This window comes from Dermochelys coriacea, chromosome 4 (assembly GCF_009764565.3).
Source record: "Dermochelys coriacea isolate rDerCor1 chromosome 4, rDerCor1.pri.v4, whole genome shotgun sequence".
Classification (NCBI taxonomy): Eukaryota; Metazoa; Chordata; order Testudines; family Dermochelyidae; genus Dermochelys; species Dermochelys coriacea.
Genome location: NC_050071.1, coordinates 118,163,298 through 118,189,933, shown reverse-complemented (window position 1 = coordinate 118,189,933; position 26,636 = coordinate 118,163,298). Strand labels below are relative to the sequence as shown.

The 26,636-nt window shown below is 40.5% G+C and overlaps 1 protein-coding gene across 5 annotated transcripts in view; it reads right to left on the bottom strand.

Moving 5' to 3' along the window:
• The window catches only part of SLC2A9 (solute carrier family 2 member 9), a 181,732-nt gene that overhangs the window by 66,972 nt on the left and 88,124 nt on the right, over positions 1-26,636 (bottom strand). For all 5 annotated transcript variants that reach the window (XM_038399971.2, XM_043512420.1, XM_038399973.2 and 2 more), the window contains 2 exons: positions 19,061-19,162; positions 14,713-14,788 (listed from right to left, as the gene is read on the bottom strand). In XM_038399971.2, coding sequence (XP_038255899.1) covers positions 14,713-14,788; positions 19,061-19,162 — 178 coding nt within the window. The remainder of the gene's footprint in view (positions 1-14,712; positions 14,789-19,060; positions 19,163-26,636) is intronic.

Sequence of the window (26,636 nt, the reverse complement as noted above, 5' to 3'; positions counted from 1 at the left end):
TTTTTCCCAAACAAAAGAATGTTGATTTACCCATCTGCCTAGCTCTCTGATGTAAAGTAAGCAGGATAAACCAACACAAAGAAAGCCTCATTTGCATATTAATTCAACAGGAAAACAGACTAATGAGGGTATGTGAAATCAGCATGGGAAGACACCAGACTAAAGCCACAGGGTAGCTGTCTGGGGTCAAAACAATGAGTTTTGGGGAAATATAAGGAGAAGCAAAAAGACGTTTTGTTATCCATTTATTGAGGAGATCTCTGATACCGTGTGGGGGAATCATGAAAATCTGGATCCTGATTTGATTGAAAAGAAATGGTTATTTACTGTAACTCTGGTTCTTCGAGATGTGATGCAGACATATTCCACTTAGGCGCATGCATACCCAGCACACTGGAAGCTGGAGAATTTTGCCTAGTACAGGGGTTCCCAAACTTGTTCAGGGTAAGCCCTGGTGGGCCGCAAGACACTTTGTTTACCTGAGCATCCGCAGGTATGGCCGCTCGCAGCTCCCAGTGGCTGCGGTTTGCCGTTCCCGGCCAAAGGGAGCTGCAGGAAGCGGCGCAGGCCTGGCCAAATTTGGGAACATCTACCCTAGTAGTACCTTATATGAAGCAGCACTTCTGCCTTGTGCTCATAGTTCCTCCCCTGGCTATATGACCACTGCCTCAACCCCCCTCATTTTCTTCACACCAAATACCCCGAGACTAGAGACTCTGCTGCAGAGGGGATGGCAAGTGAGTCATGAAATACACGTCTGTATCACATCTCAAAGAGCCACAGTTACACTAAATAACCATTTATTTTCAATCAAATCAGGATCCAGATTCAAGTAGATGCAACTGTGTAGTTCACACAGGTGGAATATTCCACTTGATGCAGGATGTTATCCATTTAGAGAGAGAGAGAGAGAGAGAGAGAGAGAGAGAGACTGTAAAGAGACCAGTTGCCCCTTCATATGATCTACATGTGATATAAACCAGCGAGGCAAAGCATGAAATGGTTAGTCCTGTCCAGACAGAATGCTAGGCATTGCTTGACTTCTAATGCAACGAGATGCTGATTCTCTGGAGATTAATGTGGCTTAAGAAAGAATACAAGCAAATGTACCGTTCAAATACACCAGGCCTCAAAGGTCACTTTGTCCTTGGAGAATTGTGTTTAAGGAGGCTCTATCCTCAGAGCCAGTAACTCACAGACACTCCTTGCAGATGTTATCACTACCAGGAATGCAGTCTTCCAATATGTAAGCAGAAAGGGACAAGATGTCAGGGGCTCAAATGGAGGTCCCATGAAAGGTCCCACATAGGAACCGGCTCTTCGACCGGAGCATGGAGAAGAAGCCCTTTTAAGAATCTTGCTTCCTTGACATTGGAGAAGATTGATATTCTCTGAATGGGGGTCTGAAATGCTGATGTCACTGCCAGATGCATTCTCAGTGACTTTGCATCAAGTATTTCAAGATGTGCTGGATAGAAGCCAGTGTCAGCTGAATTCCACAGCCTAATGACCACACCGAAAACCACTTCCATTTCTCTGAATAGTCCATTCTGGTAGAGGGCTTTCTACTGTCAAATAGGACCTCTCAAACAGCTGCTGATCACTGCACTTCCTGCTAAATTCAGCCACAAAGCAGCCATGCCATGAGATGCAGGGAGCCGAGTGCAGGATGTAAGGTGCAAGTGTGATTCTGTGTCAGTCGTTCAGGAAGGAGAGAAAGCAGTATGGAAGGCTGAATTGACAGTGTGAGAATTTTTTTTTTTTTACCATACATTTGGTAAAAACCTGACAGGCAGAAGAGAGGCCAGAAGCACCATATACTGAAAATGGCACTCCACTACGACGAATCAAAGGAATTTTCTGTGGCTTGGCAAAATCATCAAATGAAAGGTCCGGAGCAACAAACCGGTTGTTCTGAGACAATGGAGGGAGGACAGTCAATAGACTGTCCATTCGGGAGCTCATGTAGCGGATATATTTGTTGAAGCCACAAAGGTTAAGCATAGGTCTTACCCCTCCCTTGGCTTTAGGCACTGGAAAGTACCGGGAAAAGAAGCATAGACCCTGATGTTGATGTTCCAGCAGAACGTCCTGTGCAGTTCCCATAGCCAGTAGAGAGCAAACCTGCTCGAGAAGTAGTCTCTCATGAGGGGGTCCCTGAAGAGGGACGGTGAGGGATGGAAAGGAACTGAATGGCAGAGCCTGATCTGACAGTACTTCACACCCAGCTGTTGGTGGTGATCGAGCCCCAAACATTTTGAAAGTGAGCCAACCTGTCCCCAAACAGAAGGGACGGGGGAAGGGAATGATGATGGAAATACTGCTGTGGACCGAGAAAACAAAAAAGGGTGCTTGGGGGAGGCTGCAAGGGGAAGGTGTGTCACCTGGGCAAACCCTGAACTCGAATGCCGCCACCTCCCCTGAGTTCTATGCCCCTTTCCGGGGTCGCCCCATGATCTCGGGGGGGGGGGGGAGGGAAAGACTGCCAAAATCAGTGCTGCAAATGATGCTGCTGCTACTTGGGCTGCTGTTGACCACTGTAGTGGTGCCTCTGCGTGGCAAGCATATACCCCCACACCAAGAACAACAGGGTAGCCGTAACATCCTTGAAGGAGTGCAGAATCTCATCTATCTTGTCCAAAAAAAAAAAAAAAAAAAAAAAAAAATCACAGCTGTTGAATGGCAAATCCTTTATGGCCTGTTGCACACAGGGGGCAATACCCAACTTCTGCAGCCTGGCTGCCCATCTCATGGTCACCACCAAGGCCACTCTTTGGCCAAAGTATCTGTGACATCCAGGGCAGACTGCAACAGAGCCTTAGCCACCAAGTAGCCGTCAGTGATAAATGCCTGAAATTCCTCCCTTGAGGCTTCGGGCAGCTGGTCTGCAAACTTAGACATAACCAACCAGTTCACAAAGTCATATTTGGACAGCAAAGTCTGCTGGTTAGCAATGCACATCTGCAAGGAAGAGGAGGTGTAAATCTTCCTACCCATCAGGTCCATCTGTTTGGAGTCCTCGTCCTTGGGAATGGACTTAAATCTTCCCTGCTAGGCTCTATCGTTCACAGTGGTTACACCCAGGAAATTTGCGGGTAGGTGGGAGTAAAAACCTTTAAATCCCTGTACCAGGTGCTTTGCAGTAGGCAGTACCAAAGCCAGCGTACTCCAGAGAACCTTAGCAGAGTTTAGGAGTGCACGGTTCATAGGGAGGGTGACTCTCCCGGGGCAGATGGCTGCAGGATAGCCAACAACTTATGTGTATTCTTCTGCAGAAACTCTGCTTGAATAGCCAGTAAAGCAGCCACACATCACAAATGTGCCTGGTATGCCTTGAAATTCTCCAGTACTGAACAGGAAGAAGAGCCAGGCATCATGGAGTTGTCTGGGGATGAAGATGAAGTGGTTAACTGTGCCAGAGCCAGAACCTGCTCCACGACTGATGGACCTGGATGGGAAGACTGCGGAGGCTCAGTGAGAGGAAGGTTAACCAGTGCTTGGGCCTATGGTGGATCAATGGTCACCAGACTTGCCCAGTGATCTCGTCTTAGAGAGAAATGAGAAGTGGGACCTTGGTAACTGAGGAACATTCCAGAGATTCCATGGAGACCAGTAGTATGGATAGAGTATTGGTGGCCAGTGGGCACCGGGCCCCTGTCCCGACCGTGAGATGAGAGACAATGTTGGTACCCATAGGATTCCATGAATGGCCCTGATGTGGGTCAGGTGATGGAGAGCACAAGAGGAAGATCCCAACCTGGATACTGAAGAGTCCCGGGCTTCAGGACATAAAGGTGGAGACAACAACCAGTATGACTCCATAGCCCAGAATGAAGAGGGAACTGGTACCAATAGTGGAAATAGTACTGCTGGCACTGAGTATGCCTCTGTCATTTCTGGTGCCAGAAGCAGTGTTGACCCCAAAGTCAGCAGTGTTACCTATGTGACTGATGGTGCCAAAGTGGAGGGAGGTAAGTGCCACCATAGTAACAATGGCAGCGCCAACAGCATGGGTGCCAAAGAAGTTCCTGGTGCTGGGTAGGTCCCTTGTGCTGAGCCTACCACTGGCTCCACTTCTACTGTCTGTGGAAGGGAAACATTGGTGAGTGGTGCCAACAGACCCAGAGGTTCAACAGCTGCCCAGTCCGGGGCTATAAATGATGCAGCCCTTGCGAAGTCCTGAACTAAGGGAGAGGTTGGGACAGAAAGGCTGGGGAAGAACCAAACAGGCTGCCCTGCTATGCCGCCTAAGTGGAAACAGCTGGTGCTGACATCACCCTCATCAGTACCAGACTCAACGGACACCCTGGGCCTGGAACTAGGGTGGATGGTATTGGATCTCTGACATTCAAGCACAGTATCAGGGAGTGGATGGACAGGACCTGCTCCATCCTGTGCTTTGGTGTTCACAGTGCTGGTCCATGCTCCTCTGGAGGAGACACATGGGTCCTCACATGACTTGGTGCAGACTCCATCATTATGTGACTTTTTCTTCAGCGCACTTGATGGGGAATGGCACCTCCATCTCTTTGGAGATGGAGAGAGAGGTGCTAGCTCCAGAGCAGGAAACAGCAGAACTCTCAGAACCCGAGGGTGAGCTTCGATCCAGTGTAGGCCTTGGTGCCAAATCAGGTTGTGTGGACTGTTGGAGCAGGTGTGGCTTTAGTCAGAGATCCCTCGCCACGAGTCCATTTTGTGAACAATTTGCCAAAGGAACACCATTCCTTGATGTGGGCTTTGCCTAAGCATTGTATGTGTGGATCATTGTTGGAGTTTGCTGCCCACATGATTGACAATGTTTAAACCCCCATGAGGGCATCACCAGGGAAATACTTAAACTAAAGCTAACCAACTAACACTATATAAGGGTACAAATTAACTATATACAACTAGAAAAAGTCACAGACAGCGATAGGTTGTAAGCTTAGGAACCACACAGAGCTCAGACTCTAACTATGGCAGTAAGAAGGAACTGAGGGGGGTAGAGGTGGTACTCCCTCAGATAGCCATGGCAGGGGTTATGAGCACAAGGCGCAAGGGCCGCCTCCTATGGGTACTGCTAAGCAAAATTTTCCAGCTCTGATATACTGGGTGTGCACACGCATAAGTGGAATACACAGCTGCATCTGCTTGAAGAAGAATCAGCAAGCTCTACAGAAAAAAGTTGTGAGAGAAAGAAAACTAGTACATATCTAGTTGTAGTTTGCTAGATATGTTTAGTTTCTTGGAATGTGCTATACTTTTGTTTTATTTGTAACCAATTGAGTTTCTACTTTAAAACTCCATCTTTTGTAATAAAGTTCACTTTGTTTTATCATAAGTAGATCTCAATAGAGTAATATTAGGCAAAGCATGAATTTTTAGTTGAACGAAACAAGCTGGTTTGTACACTGTTTGCAGATTGCAAACTTGATAATTTCTGTGAGTGCCCAGTGATGGGCTGGATACCTCATGGGAACACTCTTCCAGGTGGCCTGCGAACTGGGGTGCACCACGTATTATCTGCAAGGCAAAGTAAGGGCTGGCAGAGTCCTGAGAAATTTGTCTGGGGTGGCTAACAGACTGTGGTGACAGGGAGCTGTCACCCAGGTTAGCACCAGCAAAATCTCTCTCTCACTGATGCAGAGGGGTCACACTGACCTATGGTTTTGAGCATCCCAAGACAGCACCACCATTTGTTTTCTGTTTTGTTTTGTTTCACTCCATAGTAACCAGAACCAATCTCCTTGATTCTGTGTCTATTTTTTAATCACATGAAGCTTCTTTAGATCAAGCATATCAGATATTTCAGCTGAAATGTGTGGGCAAGAGACAATGACTTCCTGAAGCTCCTGCTTCCTGTGTGGACTGCTCTTTAAAAGCCATTTACTAACTTGTGTTTCCTTAACCAGAAATAATCTTGCATCCAGATACTTGTAGTTACATGAGATAACTAAAAAGACTGAAAAGAAATAAGTACCTAGAAGCAGCATTTTTTCCCCAACCTACAGAAGAGTCTTATTTTTCAAAGGATATTTTTCTGTTTTAAGTTCACAAACTACTGTTGAACTCCAGCCTGTGGTCATTTAGAACCTAAATGAACTTTTTGATAGATCACCACTGGAAAATGTTAGGAAATACTATGACACTGCACCCCATATTCTTCATAGTGATATTATGATATTATAGCATAATTATGATGCATTTTATGCAAGTCGGCCATGTGAGGTGTCACTGGAAAAGTTATTATTTGTTGAATATGATTATCCTATTTGTATGCATATATCATTTTTGTATTTGAAGTTATGAATATTGACTATGCATCTATATTTCAAATGTAGTTATACCTGGGTGTATAGCTGCAAGATGCTTTTAGTCTAGATTAGTGGGTGGGGAAGGGCCTATTCAGAGTAATAAGCCATAAGCTATGATTTAGTTGGGGATTGGTCCTGCTTTGAGCAGGGAGTTGGACTAGATGACCTCCTGAGGTCCCTTCCAACCCTGATATTCTATGATTAGGGAAAACATTAGGCCTTAGGAGAAGCTTATCTTCTACCTCGTGAGCCTTTCTGAGAATGCTCAAGACAGCCTACAAGTAATGGCTACTATGACTCTGCAAGGACATAGGACCAGACCACGTCTCTGGACTCCATCTTGGGATGTCAGTATTTTTCCACAAACTGATCTGGGAGCCAAGTTTTGAAACAAAGGGTTCCTGCCATGTGCTAAAGTTATATAAGGCAGGCAATGACATCAACTGGTGTTCTTCACTCTCTACACAAGAATGTTCCTCAGGTATTTTCAGGAATCAAGACTGAACTGGGGGAAGTGCTGGACCCAGGCTAAAGGGATTTCTAGCCTGTGTGTGAAAGACCTGGGGATTCTAAGCTGTAAAGCCAGTGCAGTTTGTCCCTTAAGAATCTGCAGCCTGCTTGTATCATCAGCCAGGGTGAGAATTTGCTAATGCGTATCCTGTCTTTCTAGTGTCTTAGACTTAGTTTGCATTTTTGTTTATTTACTAGGTAATCTGCTTTGATCTGTTTGCTATCACTTAAAAATCTATTTTACATTTTAACCTACCAACAAGTAAATTTGGAGTGAAGTGTGTGGGAATCTTAGCTCAGAGGGGCTTCTGCATATTCCTCTCCACATTTGGGGAGAGGGGGAAGGGACGACTCTATGAGCTTACGCTGTAGAGTTCCCTGTGCAGCGCAAGACAGTATAATTTTGGGTTTATGCTTCAGAGGGGGTGCGGGCCTTATCTTTAACCTTTCTACTGTTCGTTCGTGCAGTGGCTAGTCAGAGATTCTACATGTAACTGCAGCTGATTGTGTCCCTACCTGTGTGAATGCTGGAGGAAGTGTAAGACCAGGAGCATGTCTGAAGCTTGTCTCAGTAGCACAGTGTGAGAGGGAGCCCAGGCTAGTGGGACAGAAGCTGGGCTCAGTGGTACCCCAGTTCCAAGAGGCACCCCAGGGGATCCCATCACAAATACATTTTAGTTTTTTATCTTTTTATTGTAAGCAGAGGGATATCAACAATCACCTACTCCTCAATATACCTGCAGTTAACATTACAGTTTCAATGCTTAGGATTTCTTCCTGGAACACATCTGCAAACTTGCATGCAGAAAAGGGGGGAAAAAACCTGACAAAGTGACAGCTGATTCTAACTGGCGAGGAGCCGATGGGACTCTGCCATATGCTTTTAAAGTGACAGACAGCACACTACCTAGACAACTATCAAGAAATCATCAGATGTTCTAATAGGATAGAAAATACTATTAAATGGGAAGCCACACTGGCACTTTGAGACAATTAAAAATGTTAATTTCTACACATCGTGGGCTGGATCCTCAGCTGGAGTAAACTGGCATAGCTCCACTGAAGCCAATGAAACTATGCTGGATTTATCCCAGCCAAAGATCTGTATCTCTAGACCCACTAGAAGCCACATATAACTCTTGCTGAAGTCAACAGAAAAGCTCCAATTAACTACAAAGGTAGTTAGATCAGATCCCAAAGCTTTAATAATGTCACACTATATCAGTCCCAATTTAGCAAATATAGGTGATACTCATCCTTCCACACCAGGCTAAGAACAGTCACATATTTTATTAAGTTGTAGTTCAATATTATTGTTCATTTTCCTGGGGAAAAACATTCTCACAGATTTATGAAAAAAAAAAAAAGTAAAGATTAAAAATAATTTTCACATCTGTCTAGATAAATTACTATCTGTGTTACAATAAAGCCCTATATATTGCAAGTGTGAAATTGTACTTTTTCTGCTTAACGATCATCATAAAACTACAACTGTCCTCCTTACCATGATCATACCAGACAATCATTAACATTAATATGTCTCTTGTGTTGGTCACATTACAATGTAATAATAACTTCACCCTGACATAGAAGGCTCACACAAGGCCCTTTTCTCCACTTAACCTCTTGACCAGTCTGAAGTCTAGCAGATGGTAATACATAGGCCCTTGATTCTGAGTTGAGTTTTTGGCAATAGGTGTCTCAAACTGGACACCTAAAGACAGAAGAACCCAAATGTAGTGGACGCCATGAAAACCTGGACCATAATGCTGAAGAAATAAAGCAGATTAAAATATCTCATGCACATTTTGCACAAGGAATGTTAGATTTATTAATATTTTACACTATGTAGCCCTATGTATTTTCTTTCTAAAAGTTATTTTAAAAGTTCTCTTATTAAGCAGAAAAACTTTGAGCCTAGTTAGCTACTCTATTTAAAAACATAAAATTAAGATGAAGCAAGGGGCATACAGATTGATTTTTAGAGATCACAATCATCTTCCTATTTGCATAATCAATATTAGTCAACAGCATATCAGGGTAGTGAATTTAAGTTCATATACAGTTACTACTATATATTATTAGTTTTACCCACGAAGATCCAAAAGTATAGATTCCCCTTACAATTCTAAGTTAAGTCACAACTACGAACTACTGGATTTTAATGCTGAAGTAGCCATTTGACCAATGGCTAGTAACTAATTAGGGGCCTGACCCTTTAATTCTTTATTCACATGAGTAGTACCACTGGAGCCAATGGGCATACCCATATAGATATTAATTTAATTTATTATTAATGTAATAATAAATAATAGGTCTATTATTTATGTGTGAGTAAGAGTTGCACGATTCGACTCTAGAATCTTTATGAACTTTTTGGAATTTTATGGGTAAAATTCTGCTTGCCTAACTTCCAGAAAAAGTCCCACTGGGCCTCACAGTCAGAACACTCTAAGAAAACACTTGATGCATTATTGCTCAAGATCCTGCAAAACTGACTACATCTAGGTCTTAGCTTAATTATACTAATGTAGTGTATGACTTGTTCCTTCTGTCTTCATACATCAATTAACTAATATGTGACCGATAGTTAGTTAACTTTTCCTGTCTGTAAGTCCCATCTCAACTCATTTAATAAGGTCCCGTTAGATGGACTAAAATTTAATCTAACCCAATTCACTGATTTTTTTTGTTCCACTAAACTAATTAGATGTCTTATCTGTTCATATAAAATGAACTAAAGCAATTTGGCATGTAATTGTACATGAATAACCAACAACTGAAAAGGAAACACTGTCTCTCTCACTGGGGCAGGGACAAAGTGTGCAGGAGGCCGCTGTTGAATATTACCTATGCAGGAACAGAATAATGGGATACTGTGCGAGGCGTTGAAGTGAGGTCCATGACTAGGGCTCATAGGCACTATGGTAATACATATATATATATATGATATTAACTAATAGAATAACGACTATATGAAGTGTCATGCAAACAAAAGTTATTGAAAATATAGCAGACTGAAATTATATTTGTGCGGGAATTACTATATAACACTTTTATCCTCTTAATAATTATACTGGAAGGAATTACTCCTTCATTTTACTATTCATTTAAACGTCTGCTGAGACCTTATGACAAACTTTGACAAACTTTCTATTAAGAAGTAATTCTCTATCCAACTCTTATTGTTTTCTTCACCTCCATTTTTTAAAGAGACACATGCATAAAGGCAGATCCTCTGTTTTCATGGAGTTCATCTGCTCCTCCTGCTTATTCTCTACCTGAAGAGACAGTCCTCTCTATGATATCATCAAGTCTACAGACACTAAAAAGGATCTCATATAAAAGGGACACAAATGCAATATGAAAACCCAAGAAATATGGACTAGACCATTCAAGGCAAATAACACTGATTCGCTTCCAAATACGCATTATGGGGCAAATCCTGACCTGGCTGGTACTACAAGGTGAACATAGCCACTTTCAGATGAGTCCACGCTTCAGAAATGCTGCCAGTCAGCACAGGATTCCAATGGATGGGCCAGAGTAGATATGCAGTGCGGTCCCCTTTCCTGCTGCTATAAGCATCCTCCACTCCCACCTAGTGCTGCTGACTTTAATATATGTGCTAACAGTCTAGGATTGGACAATCATCCCTAGCCACCAGACCACATGTGTGAACCATCTCTGTACCTTGGTCCCCCTATTTTAATACTTAAAACACTGTTGTTTACATGTGGAGAAGGAGCACTCTTTATAAGCCTTCCCTCCTTGTGTGGGAGCACAGCAAAGGACAGGAAGTTGCCCCATCATTGGTTCTTTCATTATGCTGTTGGATCAAATAATTCAGGGCAATGTGACATACGATTCAGCAAATATAGTGTAGTATAACAGTGTCCTGCTGTTTAACTGCTCTAAGCTTTAAAAGATTAGTAGAAACTTCCTGCTTCCATGGTTAGATTACAAAAAACACGGCTGGCTCCATTTTAAAATAAAAATGCAAAGTGAAAACTCTTCAGGACTTGACTGTGCTACCCTCACTGCCACATAGTACCTTGCTCAGGGAGTAGTCCAGTTGATTTCAATGAGACTACTCACAGAGTTAGGTACTGCTCAGTATCTGGGGTTGTACAATTAGGATATCTGTCGGTTTTTATCCTGTTTTGGCATGCAGGTATAGATTCAGCATCACCCCCCACAAAATCATGTACAACCATCACTGAAGTTAATGGGAGTCTCATATACTTAAACCAGGGATGACTTTGGTAAACAGCAAGCAGTAGAGCTGGATTTGAACTATTAAGGGCTAAATTTTGATTTGGACTACACAGCCAGGGAGGATAGTAAAGGGAGTTGGAACCTCCATTACACCTTTGCAAAGGCTACCCAGACCTTGAAACTGGGCAAGGAGAGAGAAAAGAATGAACTGCTACATGCTTGTTTACCACCTCATAGACTAAGAGAACAGGATCAGGAAATGGGTAGAACCTGGGCTCTATTTTCCAATAGACTAGCCAGCATAGATATGTCAGCGCAGGGGTGTCATAACTTACTGCTGGTACAAACTCGCAGCAAATTGCTAATTTCCACCACCCATGGATAAAGGGAAATCAGGAAGGGAATTGGCTACGGCACAATTCCTCCTGAAGCTTATGTGCCAGCCTGTGCTCAGGCACACTCAAGCCTACATTATGAGAACTGAAACCTCATTATTAGGATTGCAACCACATTTGTCTCTCTCAAAATAGATCTGATAATTGTATTAAAAATTTCAAAGTTATGCCTCTGTCTTTTGATACCAACAGATGTGGATGTTCTACTTTTCAGTTACACTTTTTTTAGGTTAACAATATGCATCCGAGGAAGCGAGCTGTAGCTCATGAAAGCTTATGCTCAAATAAATTTGTTAGTCCCTAAGGTGCCACAAGTATTCCTTTTCTTTCTGCGAATATATTTTAGGTTTTCTTTTATTATAAAATATGGCTAATAATGGAAGCTAATTTCCATTTCTGAAAGAAAAATGGTCCCTGACAGAGACCAAAGCAATACAAAAATTCTGGGCTTGTCTAGATAAATGAAAGGATAGCTGATCTCAGAGGCAGTTTCACTGTGGGTAAATCTGGCCTCATTAAACTCAGCTGAAGTGCTGCCAATGATTTCAATAGGAATATCATATTACTTGGGGCAGGATCCCACCAATTCACTCCCTCCAGAGTGGGAAATTAAGCTGCAAACTTCTGCAATTCACTGTGATTATCTCAGCAAGTTTGACTTTAGTTCAACACTTGCTGCCTTGTTCTCTCAGAAGCAAAGACAGGGTTAACCAACAACCAGTCACTTCTCATGAAGCAAAGTATTATTTGCTCAGATCAAAACCATTACAGAGAAAATATTTTACACAAACAACAAATAGCTTATACACATGTCTAGCTTACCAGGTATCACCCAGCCTCCATCTGGAGACTCTGGATCAAGTGTGAAAATAACCTCCCTCCTCAATCAGGGAGGTCACTTTAGATGGCTTTCAGTTCTTTATTTGCCTGGCCTCTTGAACCATGTCAAACCAGTATATGTAATTTCCCCCCAGGAATGAAACTTCTTCAGACTTATTACTTGCCTTAGGGATGTGCATTAATTGTTCCCCAGTGATTATAGTTCCTGAGGAAACATTTTAACATCCCTATTGAGTCAGGAATACAATCCCTAGCCCATAAAGACACACACACAATTTATAAGGTTGGAATATTCATAGACTATTGTATCATGTGGTGATAGCATCCATCACAGTCACCATATTTTCCCCAGCAATTAGACTATTTGACTATATCGGAATGGTAGATGGGTTGGTTGTAAAGAAAGCACAGTGCCATGTTTTCTTCCTTTAAAAACAGAAACAGAAAACACAACAGCAAGAAGAATGCTGTAATTTTAAAGATTTTCTATAGGAAGCAGTCTGTGATACTGAATAGAAGTTCCAGTCTTGCATACTTATAGATGTACTGCCTCAATACAAGTGCAAAATGCATTAAAAAATCCTGACTGGCAGCAATGAAGGGATAACAGATAAGTGAACAAAAATAGAATCTATCATAGGGAACAAAGAAAAAAAGAGGAAAAAAGAAAAGGAAAAAAAGTGGAGGATTTATTTTAAAAGGTTAAACTGTGATGTACATTTGAAGTTTTGAAAACTAGTGAAATATCTTTTAGGGTTGGCCTAAATTACTCTGCAAATTTGTTTCTATGGGGCTTTTTGGAAGGAAAATAAGTAGAGGTTACAAGTGTTCATACTTACTTACAGGAGTTAAACTATTTTTGCATATTTAAAAGGAGAATTGGCAAGAAGATTAAAGTCACCACTTGATCTCTCAAGACTATCTGGTTGAGAACCAGCTTTGATTTCAAAATGCCTTTTTTTAAAACCCAGCAATCTGTTGCTGAGAATTTTGTTTTAAACATGAGGAACTTGGGCAGAACTGAAATTTGCCCTTGCAAAAACACAAGGGAGTTGCATGATTATTTGCATCATGGGTTTCAGTGCCAGGGTTAGGTGGGGGTAAAAAGAGCCGTCTTCAAGGGACTTCTACTCTCTACTGCTCTGGAACTCCCACACAGATAAAGGGCAGGGCAGGAAATTTTCAGTTTTTTCAAGTTAGTTTGGCTCCATCCATATATCAGCCTGTGAAGTTCAGAGAGTATGGATGGAGACTGGCATAGATTAGTGACACAGTCCTTCCCCCAGGAGCATTAGGACACTAGGGAGGTACTTGAGATTCAGAGTCATAGCTTCCTGGTCTTTTTCTGAGCTCTCATGGATATGCAACACCTCTCTCTCAGAGGGTGGGGGGTGGTGGTTTCAATATTACAGTTTAGTTCTATTTTATTAGAGGATCCCAAAACACAGTATGCTGCCTTTGCCGGCTGTCTTCCCAGTAGCAGTTAAATAATAAACCACCACCAAAGACAAAAGTGGCCTAAGTAAGTAATGATGATGACGACAACAATGATGCACAGGCAAGGAAACAAAACAAAAGAATCACGTTAAATTTCAGCTTCATTAAAAAGAAAAGAAAAAAAATGTTGGATGAAACCATGGCAGAAGTGATGGGGACAGAAATTTTGTTTTCAGATTTATAACAGAACATATATGAAGGAAAACCACAAAAGCAGTTCATTTCACCCCTCCCCACCCCTGCCCGCCTTTTTTGTGAAGAACAGTTTGTTACAGAATCTCTGGGAAAAACCCACACTTCCTTTTAGTTGCACATATTGTACATGAACTATGCTCTGGTTAAATTCCTCTTTCTGCACCTGCAAACATATGCTATCAAAATTAGTTACTTGCTAATTCACAAAGCCAGATTCTGTTCTCTGTTAAATTGATGTAATCCTGGAGTAACAATGTTTAAATGGAGTTGTTCCAAAGTTACACTGATGTAACTGGGTTCCAAATCTAGTTCATTGTGTGTCAGTGTTTCTTAATACTTCTACTGAAACCCCTGCTCCAATGAGTCCTAGAGTTCATTGTAATAAAGACTGCAAACTAAGAATATACAGTACATAAAGTTGTATCTATTGCCATGAAGAAGCCTAATAATCCTGACAGAACCCACACAAGTACACTGAGTACAAATGAGATGTCATTATTGGCACACTATCAACATACTAATCAAAAGGCATCAGATTCAAATTCATGAAGTCTATATAGAGTTGACATGCAATGGGGAACCCCAGAAGCATTATCAACAGGAGACTAACCTTTTTGATCATCTTCTTATACAAGGCACACACACACACACAAACCCCTGCAACACACATAGCGAAGTCTAATGTCATATCACTTCAATGTGCATGTTTTAGTGTTTGGTGCATGGAGAAATGACATACAAAAACATGAAAAAAAATTACTTACCTGGGCCAATGCAAAATGATGCAATTATTGCAAGAATGCAAAATATACTGAGATAGGGGAGCCAGTATGCATGATTCTGGAAAAAACAACAACAAAAAAATAACCCACACTAGCATTACTTATGTCAAATGCCTAATCAATAATAAGAGATCACATGGAATACAAAATATTCTTTACATTCTTTCCATAGATTAAGGTTTATGCCAAGAGTTAGTCTTAGAAATCAGTATTCCTGAAATATTTATTGGACAATTTGTATTAAAATTAACATTTGGAATCTATACAGTGAAATGTCAAGAGGTCTGCTGCATTGAAGAAGCCACAAATATTAAAAAAACTCATAACTTCTTATGCCAAGCTGTGAAAGAGTTTCCTTGGGTTGCACAAATTCTTCTTGGTCACCTTCCCCAGATGTCTCTGCCATATTATTAAAGCCAGTATGGCAGATTTTTTTAAATGACAAAGTTAATTGTGTGAAGAATGGACTAAATACAAGTCTCTCAATGGGACAGGGAGTTCTGTTCACCAGAAGCTAGGACTGGGTAACGTATTGGATTGCTTGATGATTATCTGTTCTGTTAATTCCCTGTGAAGCACCTGGCAAAAGACAGGATACTAGACGGATCTTTAGTCTTATCCCAGTATGGCCTTTCATATGTACTAAGCTTAAAATAATATACAGTGGGTGCGATCAAACAGGTTGGGATATTCAGCCACATCCTGAAATTGTAGACAAACAACCTAATGGATCTGATTTTGCAGTAAAAGTTTTGTGTGAAAAGGACAGCCACAGGATCAAGCCCATAGATCAGTGGTGGGAAACCTGCAGCCCGTGGGCTGCACACAGCCTGTCAGGGGAAGCCGCTGGCAGGCCACCAGACAGTTTGTTTACATTTGCTTGGCCACTTGCAGCTCCCAGTGGCCAGGACCAGTGAACCGCAGCCACTGGGAGCTGCAGGCAGCCGTGCAAATGGTCTGGCAGCCTGCCAGCGGCTTGCCCTGATGGGCTGTAGGTTGCCCACCACTGCCATAGATTGTAGATGGTTTTATAAGTTTTTGGGTATGTCTAAACTTCGAGCTGGAAGTGTCAATTCCAGCTCAAAGAGGCTTACATACACTAGCTCTGATCAAGCTAATGTGCTAAAACAGAATGTAGCCTCAGCAATGTGAGCGGTGAGAGGGTATAGGTGCCCAGGGTACATAACTAGCATCTTGCTTGGGTATGTGCTCAGGGCAACTAGCCCCTCGTGCCATTGCATCTACACTTTATTTTTAATGCTTTAGTTTAATCAGATCTAGTGCAGGTATGTCTCCCTGACCTGGAATTTACATCTCCAGTTTATAGTGTAGACACAGCCAGTGTATTCTTCCAAAGTTCCATACTTCTATTTCTGGTTTCAGAGTAGCAGCCGTGTTAGTCTGTATTCGCAAAAAAGAAAAGGAGGACTTGTGGCACCTTAGAGACTAACATATTTATTTGAGCATAAGCTTTCATGAGCTTTACAGCTCACTTCATCAATTTCTATTACAGATTATGTGGTTTTGTGAGGAGTTCATTTTGTCTATAGAAAACTAAGTGAAGCAACAGCAATACAGGTAAAAAGTAATCTAAAGGAACTGACTAAGATTAAAAAGAAGAGCTTAAAGGAAGGCAACATTTGATTCAATAGGATCTCTAAATTATATGAATTTTCCCTCTCGCTTCAAATACTGAAAGAGAATTCTACTAAATTGCCAGACCACAGTCCCCGATTTATTCATGTAATGCTGAACAACAACTCCTCCCAATTTCCTCCCACAGCCCTGTGGTCTCATCTTATTTCTCAGAAAATTTTGAATAGCAGAATGTTATAGTGAGGTTTAAATAAAATACTTAGTAAAAATACTAATTTTTTGTTATTTTTACAAAATATGAAGATATATTTACTTAGAGTATCTGAAGCATCATCATACCTATATTTGCCAATATAAATGACTGATGTACAGATTCAAACAAAAAAGTACTATACTGGTTTGTTCCTTTTTAACTTGTTTATTCATTTATACATTAACTCTCAAAATATGATAATCTGTGAAGGCTCTTCTTGGCATTAGTGTGAATTCATAAACTCGTATATTTATCAGAGATGAGCTCATGTTGGATCCAAACACAGATTTAAACTTGTTAGCCCCTTATACAGAGATGACACAGGTGCAAATTCAGAACCAGATACAATTTTCCTCTGAGTTCAAGGCTGTTTGCATCCTAGGTTCTTGGTTCAGACTTATATCTAATACTTAATGGACTAGATAGTCAGCTAATGTAAATTGATGTCATTCCACTAAAATCTAACTTACAGTCAATGGAGCATCGCTGATTTACAACAGCTGAAGATCTAGTCTAATTAGTTTAAACATGTCACATTATATATTAAAGGGTTTGGAAATGCCTACTTTTCAGTCAGCTCATAACAAAACTTGCAGCCTTATATCTTATGTGTCTTATGGTTGTGCTAACAACCTTGGTTTTATGACCTCGTCTGTAAAGTACAGTTTTATTGTTTCACACAATCTGTTTTTTTTATTGTTTTGACAATCTGGTAAGTCCTATTCAGAGAGTTCACAGATTCATAGAGTTTAACGCCAGAAGGCACCATTAGATCATCTAGTCTGACCTCCTGCAGAACACAAGCCCTTAAATTGCACCCATTTACCCTTATACTGAGCCCAATAACTTGTCTTCATGTAAAGCACATCTTCCAGAAAGGAATCCAGTCTTTATTTGAAGATATCAAGAGATGAAGAATCCACTGCTTCCTGTGGTACTTTATTCCACTGGTTAATCACCTTCACTGATAAAAATTTGTGCCTTATTTCCAATTTGAATTTGTCTGGCTTCAGTTTCCAGTCACTAGCTCTTGTTATGGTTTTACTACGTTCACATGCTACTCACATTGACTCTGAGAGTATGTCAACATCGCATAGTAAAGTATAATTATAGCCCCAGTGAGCATACCTGTGCTAGCCACAAGCTAGCTAGCGGAGGTACATTAGCGGTGAAGAAACGGGGTAATGGGAAAAGAACCCAAGTATGTACCCGGGATTTTACTGGGATAGGTAGCCTGCTCTGAAGCTTGTGTTGCCACATCGTCACTGCTACTATTACCGTCACTAGCTAGATTAAAGCTAGAGCAGCTATACCTACCCACAGTATAATTACACATTGGTTTGCAATGTAGACATACCATCAGTGGCTCCCTTCATATCAACTCAAGCAAAGAAATAGGATACTGCAGTCAGATAAATAATGAGGCTCATTTTACCTGCTGTTCCAAAGACAGAGAAATCTTGACTATAGCCAGCGGAAGAACAACTTGCTGAAAGATCACTAAAAGCAGGCTGTTTCAACCTATCAGAACTCTACTTTTCAAGCCCCAAGAACAAAAGAAAGCTGTACATGATAATGCATACAAACGGAGGACAAACAAGGCAGACAAACTGATTTCCTTTCAGTGTTATAGTTTGTTTAATAACCTTCTTCCAATCATTTGACATAATCACTTGCGAAGTAAATGCTAACCCTGGCATCTACATGCCAGGTGCTTCCTTACAACAAATAATGAATCTTCACCTTCTGAGTCCAAATAGCTGAACTGAACTTCAAAGCTACAGTCATGCTGGAATGTTTTCTCCCCCGGGAGCCTTCTGTTTGAATTTAACCTTTTTGCTTTTTTTAAAAAAAAAAAAAAAAAAAAAAAAAACCACTAGCAGAAGGCACATAGAGAATGCAAGAAATTTCAAGAAGATATATACTGTTTTACAGCAAAAGTATGAGGTGTTGAACGCAGTGTTTCTCAACCCTGGGCAAAATTATCCTCTCAGATCTGCTTGCATGAAACTCTCACTTGGTAAGAAATGAATGAGACAATCTTTTAGATCACATTATGACTAACAATCACACTCTGAAATAATTAAAAAGAAAAGGAGTACTTGTGGCACCTTAGAGACTAACAAATTTATTAGAGCATAAGCTTTCGTGAGCTACAGCTCACTTCATCGGATGAAGTGAGCTGTAGCTCACGAAAGCTTATGCTCTAATAAATTTGATAGTCTCTAAGGTGCCACAAGTACTCCTTTTCTTTTTGCGAATACAGACTAACACGGCTGCTACTCTGAAACCTGAAATAATTAAGTTTATAATTAAGCAGAAGACAGAACTGCAAATATCCAATTCAGAATAGGCCATCATTTAAACTTAATCAAAAATTGGAATGGTCCACAGAAGTAAGCTGAAGCCAAGAAGTACTATATACCGGACATTTAAAATAGAGAAATGAAAGATAATAGTTATGTAATGAATATACTGTACCTGTAAAGTCAGGGATACTGTAAGTATTGTAAAGAAGATGACCATCAAACCAAAACCTCCGATAAGCAGAGGTCTTCGTCCAAGCCGTTCAACAGCTAAACCCTGAATAAGAAGAAATGGTATTTTACTTTCTTGAAGAGCCAGTAGAGCTTCGTTAATTAACAAAATTCTTACAGCGAAGTGATAGGTGCTATGTAAAAACCATAGATAGTAACAATTAACTTCATTTTGTTAATTCTCAGCTACAGTGTGTTCATAATTACAGTCAGATTACATCATTTGACATATTTTGGAAAACAGGTAATTGTAATATTCGGCATCGTTTATTGAAAATAGAGCAAATAAGTAATATTTGGTTGGGTTAAATTTTTTTCCCTACAGAACCATAATGAGATTATACATGGAAGAATGTGAAACTTGTAATCGATTGTCTTAAAGTGCAATGGTGTAGGTTCAATTTCCATTAGTGCAGTGGATATCAAATCTCATTCAAACGTGGCATAGATACCCCAGAAACCTGTGCCTTTATGCACCTTTTCATTTATTTATGTTGACTACTTTGCAGACAAAGGAACTTAATTAAAAAAATCACATAAAATCAGAGTATGTCTGCGAAAGAGGAATAATAAAAGAGCTCTAAAAAGGGTTAGTATAAAATAATTGATTTTCCTAGATTCATACATTTTATGTAGATGAGATACATTTTAAACCAGACACATCGGAACATTTTCTAACATACTATTCCCACCAGTAATTACTAATTAAAATTGCTTTCTTATGAAGAAAGGGTAACATTACTTTAAATCTAAAAGGTATGTGTCAACTAACTGCTTCAGATGATTTTAAATCGGTAGAATCAAATATTTATTTGCCAGGTAAATAGTTACCTTGGACTAAAAGCCTGAGTTCAAGCATCACCCATGCGAAAGGTGAAATGCAGAAATGAAATGAATTCTAAATTACATGGGGCTCTGTGGTGGTTTGCAGCCATGGAATTCCAGGAAAAGTTTTGTTATAGGCAGGCATGTATCTGTAGATGTGGAGGGAGAGGACAACATTTGTGGAGTGGGTACTCTTTCCAAAAATTTCAGCTCTGCTAGTTGTTATGGAAGAGGCATGGAGGTATGCAGCACTAAGTGAACTTAGTAGGCCAAAGAAGCCAACCCATGTAGATTTTATGGCCAGAAGGGACCACTATAATCACCTAGTCTGACCTCCACAACACAGGCCACAGAACTTCATTAGTAGTGGAGAGAATTATCCTTCCCTATTGTACAAGTAAAACACACTCAAGCCCAGTAATTGTGGGTCAAAACAGAGGCACCCCATTGTAGAGGTAGTTGGAAAATTTTAGCCTAAGAGATTTTCCCAATCTCACAAAGAAAGTCCTTGGCAGAGCTTGGAACCAAAGAGAGATCTCTGTGCTCCAACTAGTAGACCATGCCCTAGGGACTTGATCCTGCAAGGTTCTGAGCACGCGGGCCCTGATCTAGCAAAGCACATGCTTCACAATGGAACTACTCATGTGTTGGAAGTTAAACAGATGTGCAAGTGCTTTGCTGGGCCTGTGCCAGAGCACTCAGCCCCTTGCGTGACTGAGGTCTAGCTCCCTTATGCAGAGAAGCCCGCATAATACAGGTCTGTGGTGACCAAACAGGAGACAGTAAGTTACCTTTATATAATTATTTTCCCCCTCTGGGTAATTCTGATTGCAATAAATGAAGTCATAGAATAACATCAATGCCTGTAGCTAAACAGAACCTGCCAGAAAATTTCACAGAGGGAGTAAAAGAATTTTAAAAGGTAAAGAAATGTATTTCTTTGCTGAATGTCTCCCACACTATGATAGGAATATATTCTGAATGTCCCTGCCTGAGGGTGGCTAGGGAAAGGCCTACCCTAGAAAGTTTTGCTGTTTGAACTATACAGACAATACCAGCGTATTGTAGACAGTATGAAAATGCTTATACCAGTATAATTTATGCCACTTTGGAAACCAGCATAAACTATGCTGGTAGAAAGCACAGTTATACCATCATAACTACCTCTGCACTAGAGCTTTCAGCGACATTGTTATGTTGGGGAAGAAAAAAAACAAAACACACCCCTAACTACACAGCTATACCAGTACAATCTTTTCAGAGTAGACCAAGGCTCAGTTTTCATTTCAGCTTTGCAGTTCACCACAATAAACCTAAACCTAAAAGTAAATCATTATTGCCTTAAAACTAGAACCCAGATGAACTTGTAGGAAGTAAGTCATTAACAGAAATAGAGAGAATGTTATAATTAATTAAGTAGTTTATGGTGCAAGTGAAAAGAAGCGTTATTCATTTGTAAGAGTGAGAACAGGGTCATCTTTTAAAACAGAATTCCCGTAGGATTCTTCTGTTAAACTGTCATACAAACCATGCACAGAGTTTGTCCCTCGGCATAAGGTGGTCATCTATAAAGCACAATGGAAACTGGTGCAAAATAAGACACAAAGACAATTAAAAACTAGCTTCAGTTTTTATATACTACTTTTTCTTTGAAAGCATTTACAAATACTTCTCCTGCCATATATGTCAATCCTGGAGGTGCATTTTTATTTTCAAGTTAAATAAATGTCATGCTACTGTAGTTTCAGCTGTGGACTGTGCTTGGATATGGTCATGCTTCAGAAGTCATGTCTACAGTGCAAGTTATGTTGGATTCCAGCACTATTTTCATCCATTTTACTTTCATCTTTGGATTGTTCTAGTTATTTTAAGTAACAAGATTTTATTATTTTAAATAGCAAAAGAAACTGGTTTGGACATCACCTAAGGATTTATATATATATATATATATATATATATATATATATATATATATATATATATATATATATATATATATATATATATATATATATAGGACTATAATGACATATGAATGACAAGTTACAATTTCATGCTATGTTTTAAACTTTTGTCCCCCTTTTAAATCTAATAAGCCACTCTAAATAAAATTTGACCGTTCTAAAAACTTCCGATAGTTTCAGTGGCTGAGCTTTGGATATATAAGGTGCTGAACACTTCTGTGAGATGTTGTCAGCCCTCAACTACCAGTAAAGAGCCAGTCTTGAAAACACTTATGCACATGGATAACCTTGTTCTGGTAGGAATAGGAATATTTCTCAAACCAGTATAAACTGGTAGAAATCTTTTTGTACCTTAAGCCACTGTATATGGCATAAAAGGAAATACTACGTGTTCACTTATGGTTACAGAAAAAGTGCAGCTGCTTTCTATTATAATGGATTGTGCTACCTGTCAAATATAGCACTTCGTTGTGAGATCATGAGCACACTCACAGGAAGGAGGAGTTGTGGTGGTTTCTGTGATTAACATAACTCTGAAGTACTTGACTTCTGTGCAATTAATAATGCAACTGTAAAATTACACTGATTTAACTTTTTTCAGGTAGCAATACAACTTCATATATCACCAGTCAACAAAGGAATTCGTTCTGTATCAACAGATCACACACAACTACCTTCTGACTGAGAACTCCTTTGAATAAATGCATTAAAAAACCAATCGCCAATCCCTTCCACTTGAGTCAACTGTAGAGACTGGTGTTAACATAATGAAATCAGAGCATATTCAAAAATTCTGGGCATGTTTATGTGGCAAAAATGATTATGTAAGGAAGTGGAATTGCTAACAGGTCCCAATTCTGTAGTTCTTATGGTAGGTTCCTGAATACTTCATTTCAAATTTTCCCCAACCCCCAAGTTTTGTTAAGAAAACTCCCAATTTTACTCTTAATATCTTAAGACCTGCTATTAAATATGCTCTACTACTTTTCAATATTATAATTATCATTACTTATGTTACTTTTTTCTCCTGACATGCTTCTGACTGACTCTATCCTAAATAAGAGCTTCTTTTTAGACTCAGACTCATGTGATTAATGTGACTTGCCAGTTCTGTGCTATTTCCATCTTAAACAGTAGGATTAAGTAGATAATCAAATCTCATGTCTATTCATCATTCAGGGTACGGTCACTTGCATCCAAGAAAAGAGTAATAGACAATCCAGAGAGGTGAATTTATAGTTTTACTTGTAGCCCCTTTATTCACAGCACAGTGATTTCTCCTAGAACATGAACCATGCTGTTGCAAAAAGAAACAAGGAATCAGGTACCTAAATATAGGTTTAGAAGTTTAGCCTGAGCCACCCAGTTTGGGCACATCACACTTTAATAAATATATGTCCTGCTTGGCTCTTGCATCAACTTGGGTGTGTACCTTCTTATGCCCTCATGCAACAACTTGTTGAGCATTTCCTTCATTCAGGGGGCTGTCAGCAACTGATAGCATTGGTCTATAGGTTCAGTCTGATCAATCAAAAGGCCCTCAGTAAGGGAACATCTCCTGAAGGAGGTCCATTGGATTCCCCTTGTTGGATATCTTTTAGGCATGCTGAAGTCCGCATCTGTTTCAGCTGGTCTATCTTTGAGGTTTTGGGGACCTCTCTCTGACTTTCTGACCCTGTATACAAGAACTATTTGTAATGGTAAATGGAGCATGATTCAAGGAAGACTCTGGAGATCTGAATTCTATTCCTGGCTCTGATACTGACAGACCGTATGATCTGGGGGAAGTTGTTTAACCTCCCTTTGTCTCAGTTTCACCATCTGAGAAACTGGGATATGCTGCTTCTCTCCTGTGAGCTCTGCAGATGAAAAACACTGCATAAGAGCTAAGTATTATTATAGTACCCCCCTTCCTCTCATCCCATTAAACTATAGTTTTGGCAAGTGACCCCTTTTGGCGTAGAGGTGGCTGGAGGCAATGCTGGGCTTTGCCCTATACCAAAATTACTTTCTCAGGTTCTGTCTACACTGCATACCTGACAACAGCGCAACTGTGCTGCTGCAGCTGTGCCATTGCAAGGTGCACTGTGTGGTTGCACTTTACTGCTGGGAGAGGGCTCTCCCGGCGACAAAATCCCACCACCTCCTGCGAGGAGCAGCAGCTTCCTTGACGGGAGCACGCTCCTACCGATGAAGCGCTGTCCACACCAGCGCTTTTTGCTGCTAAAAGTTTTGTCGTTCAGAGAGGTGTTTTTTCATACCCGAGTGACAAAAGTTTTAGCAACGAAAGTGCCACTGTAGACAGAGCCTTAGTTAAACTAGAACTTGAACTGGTTGGTTCTTTGTGGTAGATTTCAGTGCTTGTCACAGCCCAGATTACCCTTATTCACATTGAGTAGTATCTTAATCCAGAAATAGTCACACTAACCTCAATATACATCTGGATTAAGGTACTACTAAGGGTGAGTTAGGTGATCATAATTTGGCCCTACATTATTGAGTCCAAATTCCCCATGTAGTAAAAGACAACCACTACACACACATACACATAAAAATATCTAATGCTCTTGAAATTTTCCTGGGACAGTAGCTATTTTCCACTACTATAGCATTGCTAGATTTTACTTTTGTATGTGGTGTGATACTAGTCTAAGTATCTTTCAGCTCACAAATTTGCTTCGTAAGGATCATAGACAGTTGCATTCAAAAACTGCAAAATGAGGATGAGCTCATGAATATAGATTAATTAGTGAATCATTCTTTGTGACCAGAAGAATACAGTGCTTTACACACTGAATAAATCGAGTATTCTTTGGCTACCACTTACCACACATATTTGGGAGAGCTTTCATAGGTTTAAGCAAAACTCATTAAAAGTTTAATCATCTAAAAATTCATGCTATTGAAATGTTATGCGGTCTAAACAAATTAGCATGGAAGTCAATTTAGAAAACCAAATGTTTGCTTTCATGGGCAATTATTTATAGCTGGATAAAATGATAAATGATGTTCTGCATAAACATTGCTCTTGGATAAAATTAACAGTTTTTTGTTCCATGGTTAATTTTATTAAGGGGAAAATGCTGTTTTAAAAGGCTGTAAATCTTTTTATAAGCACTCTACGGGGGAAAAAAGCAATAGAGAATATTTTTAGGGAACTGCTGTAAATTTTTTTAAAAAAAACAGTAATACTGGCAAAGGGTATTTTCTCATTACAGTCTGTATTTACTAGTAAAAAATAATAATTGTAAAAAAGCTACTTAGATTTTATAGTATCTTTCATTCCAAAGATTTCCCAAGTGCTTCACAAACAAACTGAATTCAGCTGGACCGCTCAAGTAAATAAAGTTATTAATGCAAGCATGCATTGCACAACTGGATCTTTGAATTGATAGATAATTAATAGTTCATCAAGTGAAGACTCCCTACCCGACTGAAAACGTAGGGGACATTTAGATAGGGAGAACATGGCAACCAAAGTTTGTATGCGACCAGAAGTCTTGGGTTATCACTCCTACTACTTTATTAAAAATACTATGGGATATTTAATGAGCACACATGGCTAAAACCACAGTTTCTCTACATCTCTCTTTAAAAAAAAAAAGCAGTAACTTCAGCAGCACAGTCCTCCATAACACTGTACTCGGACACTGATTGAGCAATGGCTGAGGAGAAGAGTGAAATCTACTATACTGAATCACTGAGACCACTTCCTGCAGCATTTAAATGTTCCTCTGGTCTTTCATTCAAATACTGACCCAGCATGTGCCCACTGAACTGGTGGAGCACAAAGTGGTATGATTCATGAAAAGTCTACAGACATACTAAACATGAGTTTCATTCTGGGCATGAGCCTGGGAACAGTGGTATTTGCAACAATATTTGCATTTCAATTTTCAAGTTCTTGTTTCTTTATGTGACCATTGGGATTTCTACTCTACAGAAAGAGTGACAGGGCTATAACTGAAGCTTGCTAATAACAAGCAAGCAAATAGATTAATGTAATGGCTATGTATTAATGAGATAATATTTGTAAAATGCTTTGAAGAGACAGTGCTATAAAGGAGTAAATATTATAATTAGGGTTACGATTTTATCCCAGAGATCTGGGAAGTCATGGAATCTGTGACTTACAAAGACCTCCGTGAGTTCACCCCTGCGATAACAAGCAAGCAAATAGATTAATGTAATGGCTATGTATTAATGAGATAATATTTGTAAAATGCTTTGAAGAGACAGTGCTATAAAGGAGTAAATATTATAGTTAGGGTTACGATTTTATCCCAGAGATCTGGGAAGTCACGGAATCTGTGACTTACAAAGACCTCCGTGAGTTCACCCCTGCGATTGGGAGCTGCAGGATCCTGCCGCCTCCCACAGCGGCAGGGAGCTGCGAGATACCCCCTCCACCTGAGGTGGCGGGCCCGCAAGCTGCCAGCAGCCATGGGCAGTGGGGGTACCCACAGGTCCCCACCACCACAGGCAGGGCAGGTACCCCACAGCTCCCCACTGTGGCAGCAGGGCAGAGGGACCCCTGCACCCCTGGCCACCATGGGGGGCAAGGGGCACCTGCTGCTCTCCACTTTAGGCAGTGACAGAGGGACCCCTGTAGCTCCCTGGCCACCGCAGCGGGGCAGGGGGAGCCCCGCAGCTCTCCACTGCGGTGGTGGCAGCAGACTATGGGGAGGGGGACCCCCACAGCTCCCCTCTGCCACGGGGGGAGAGGGAGGA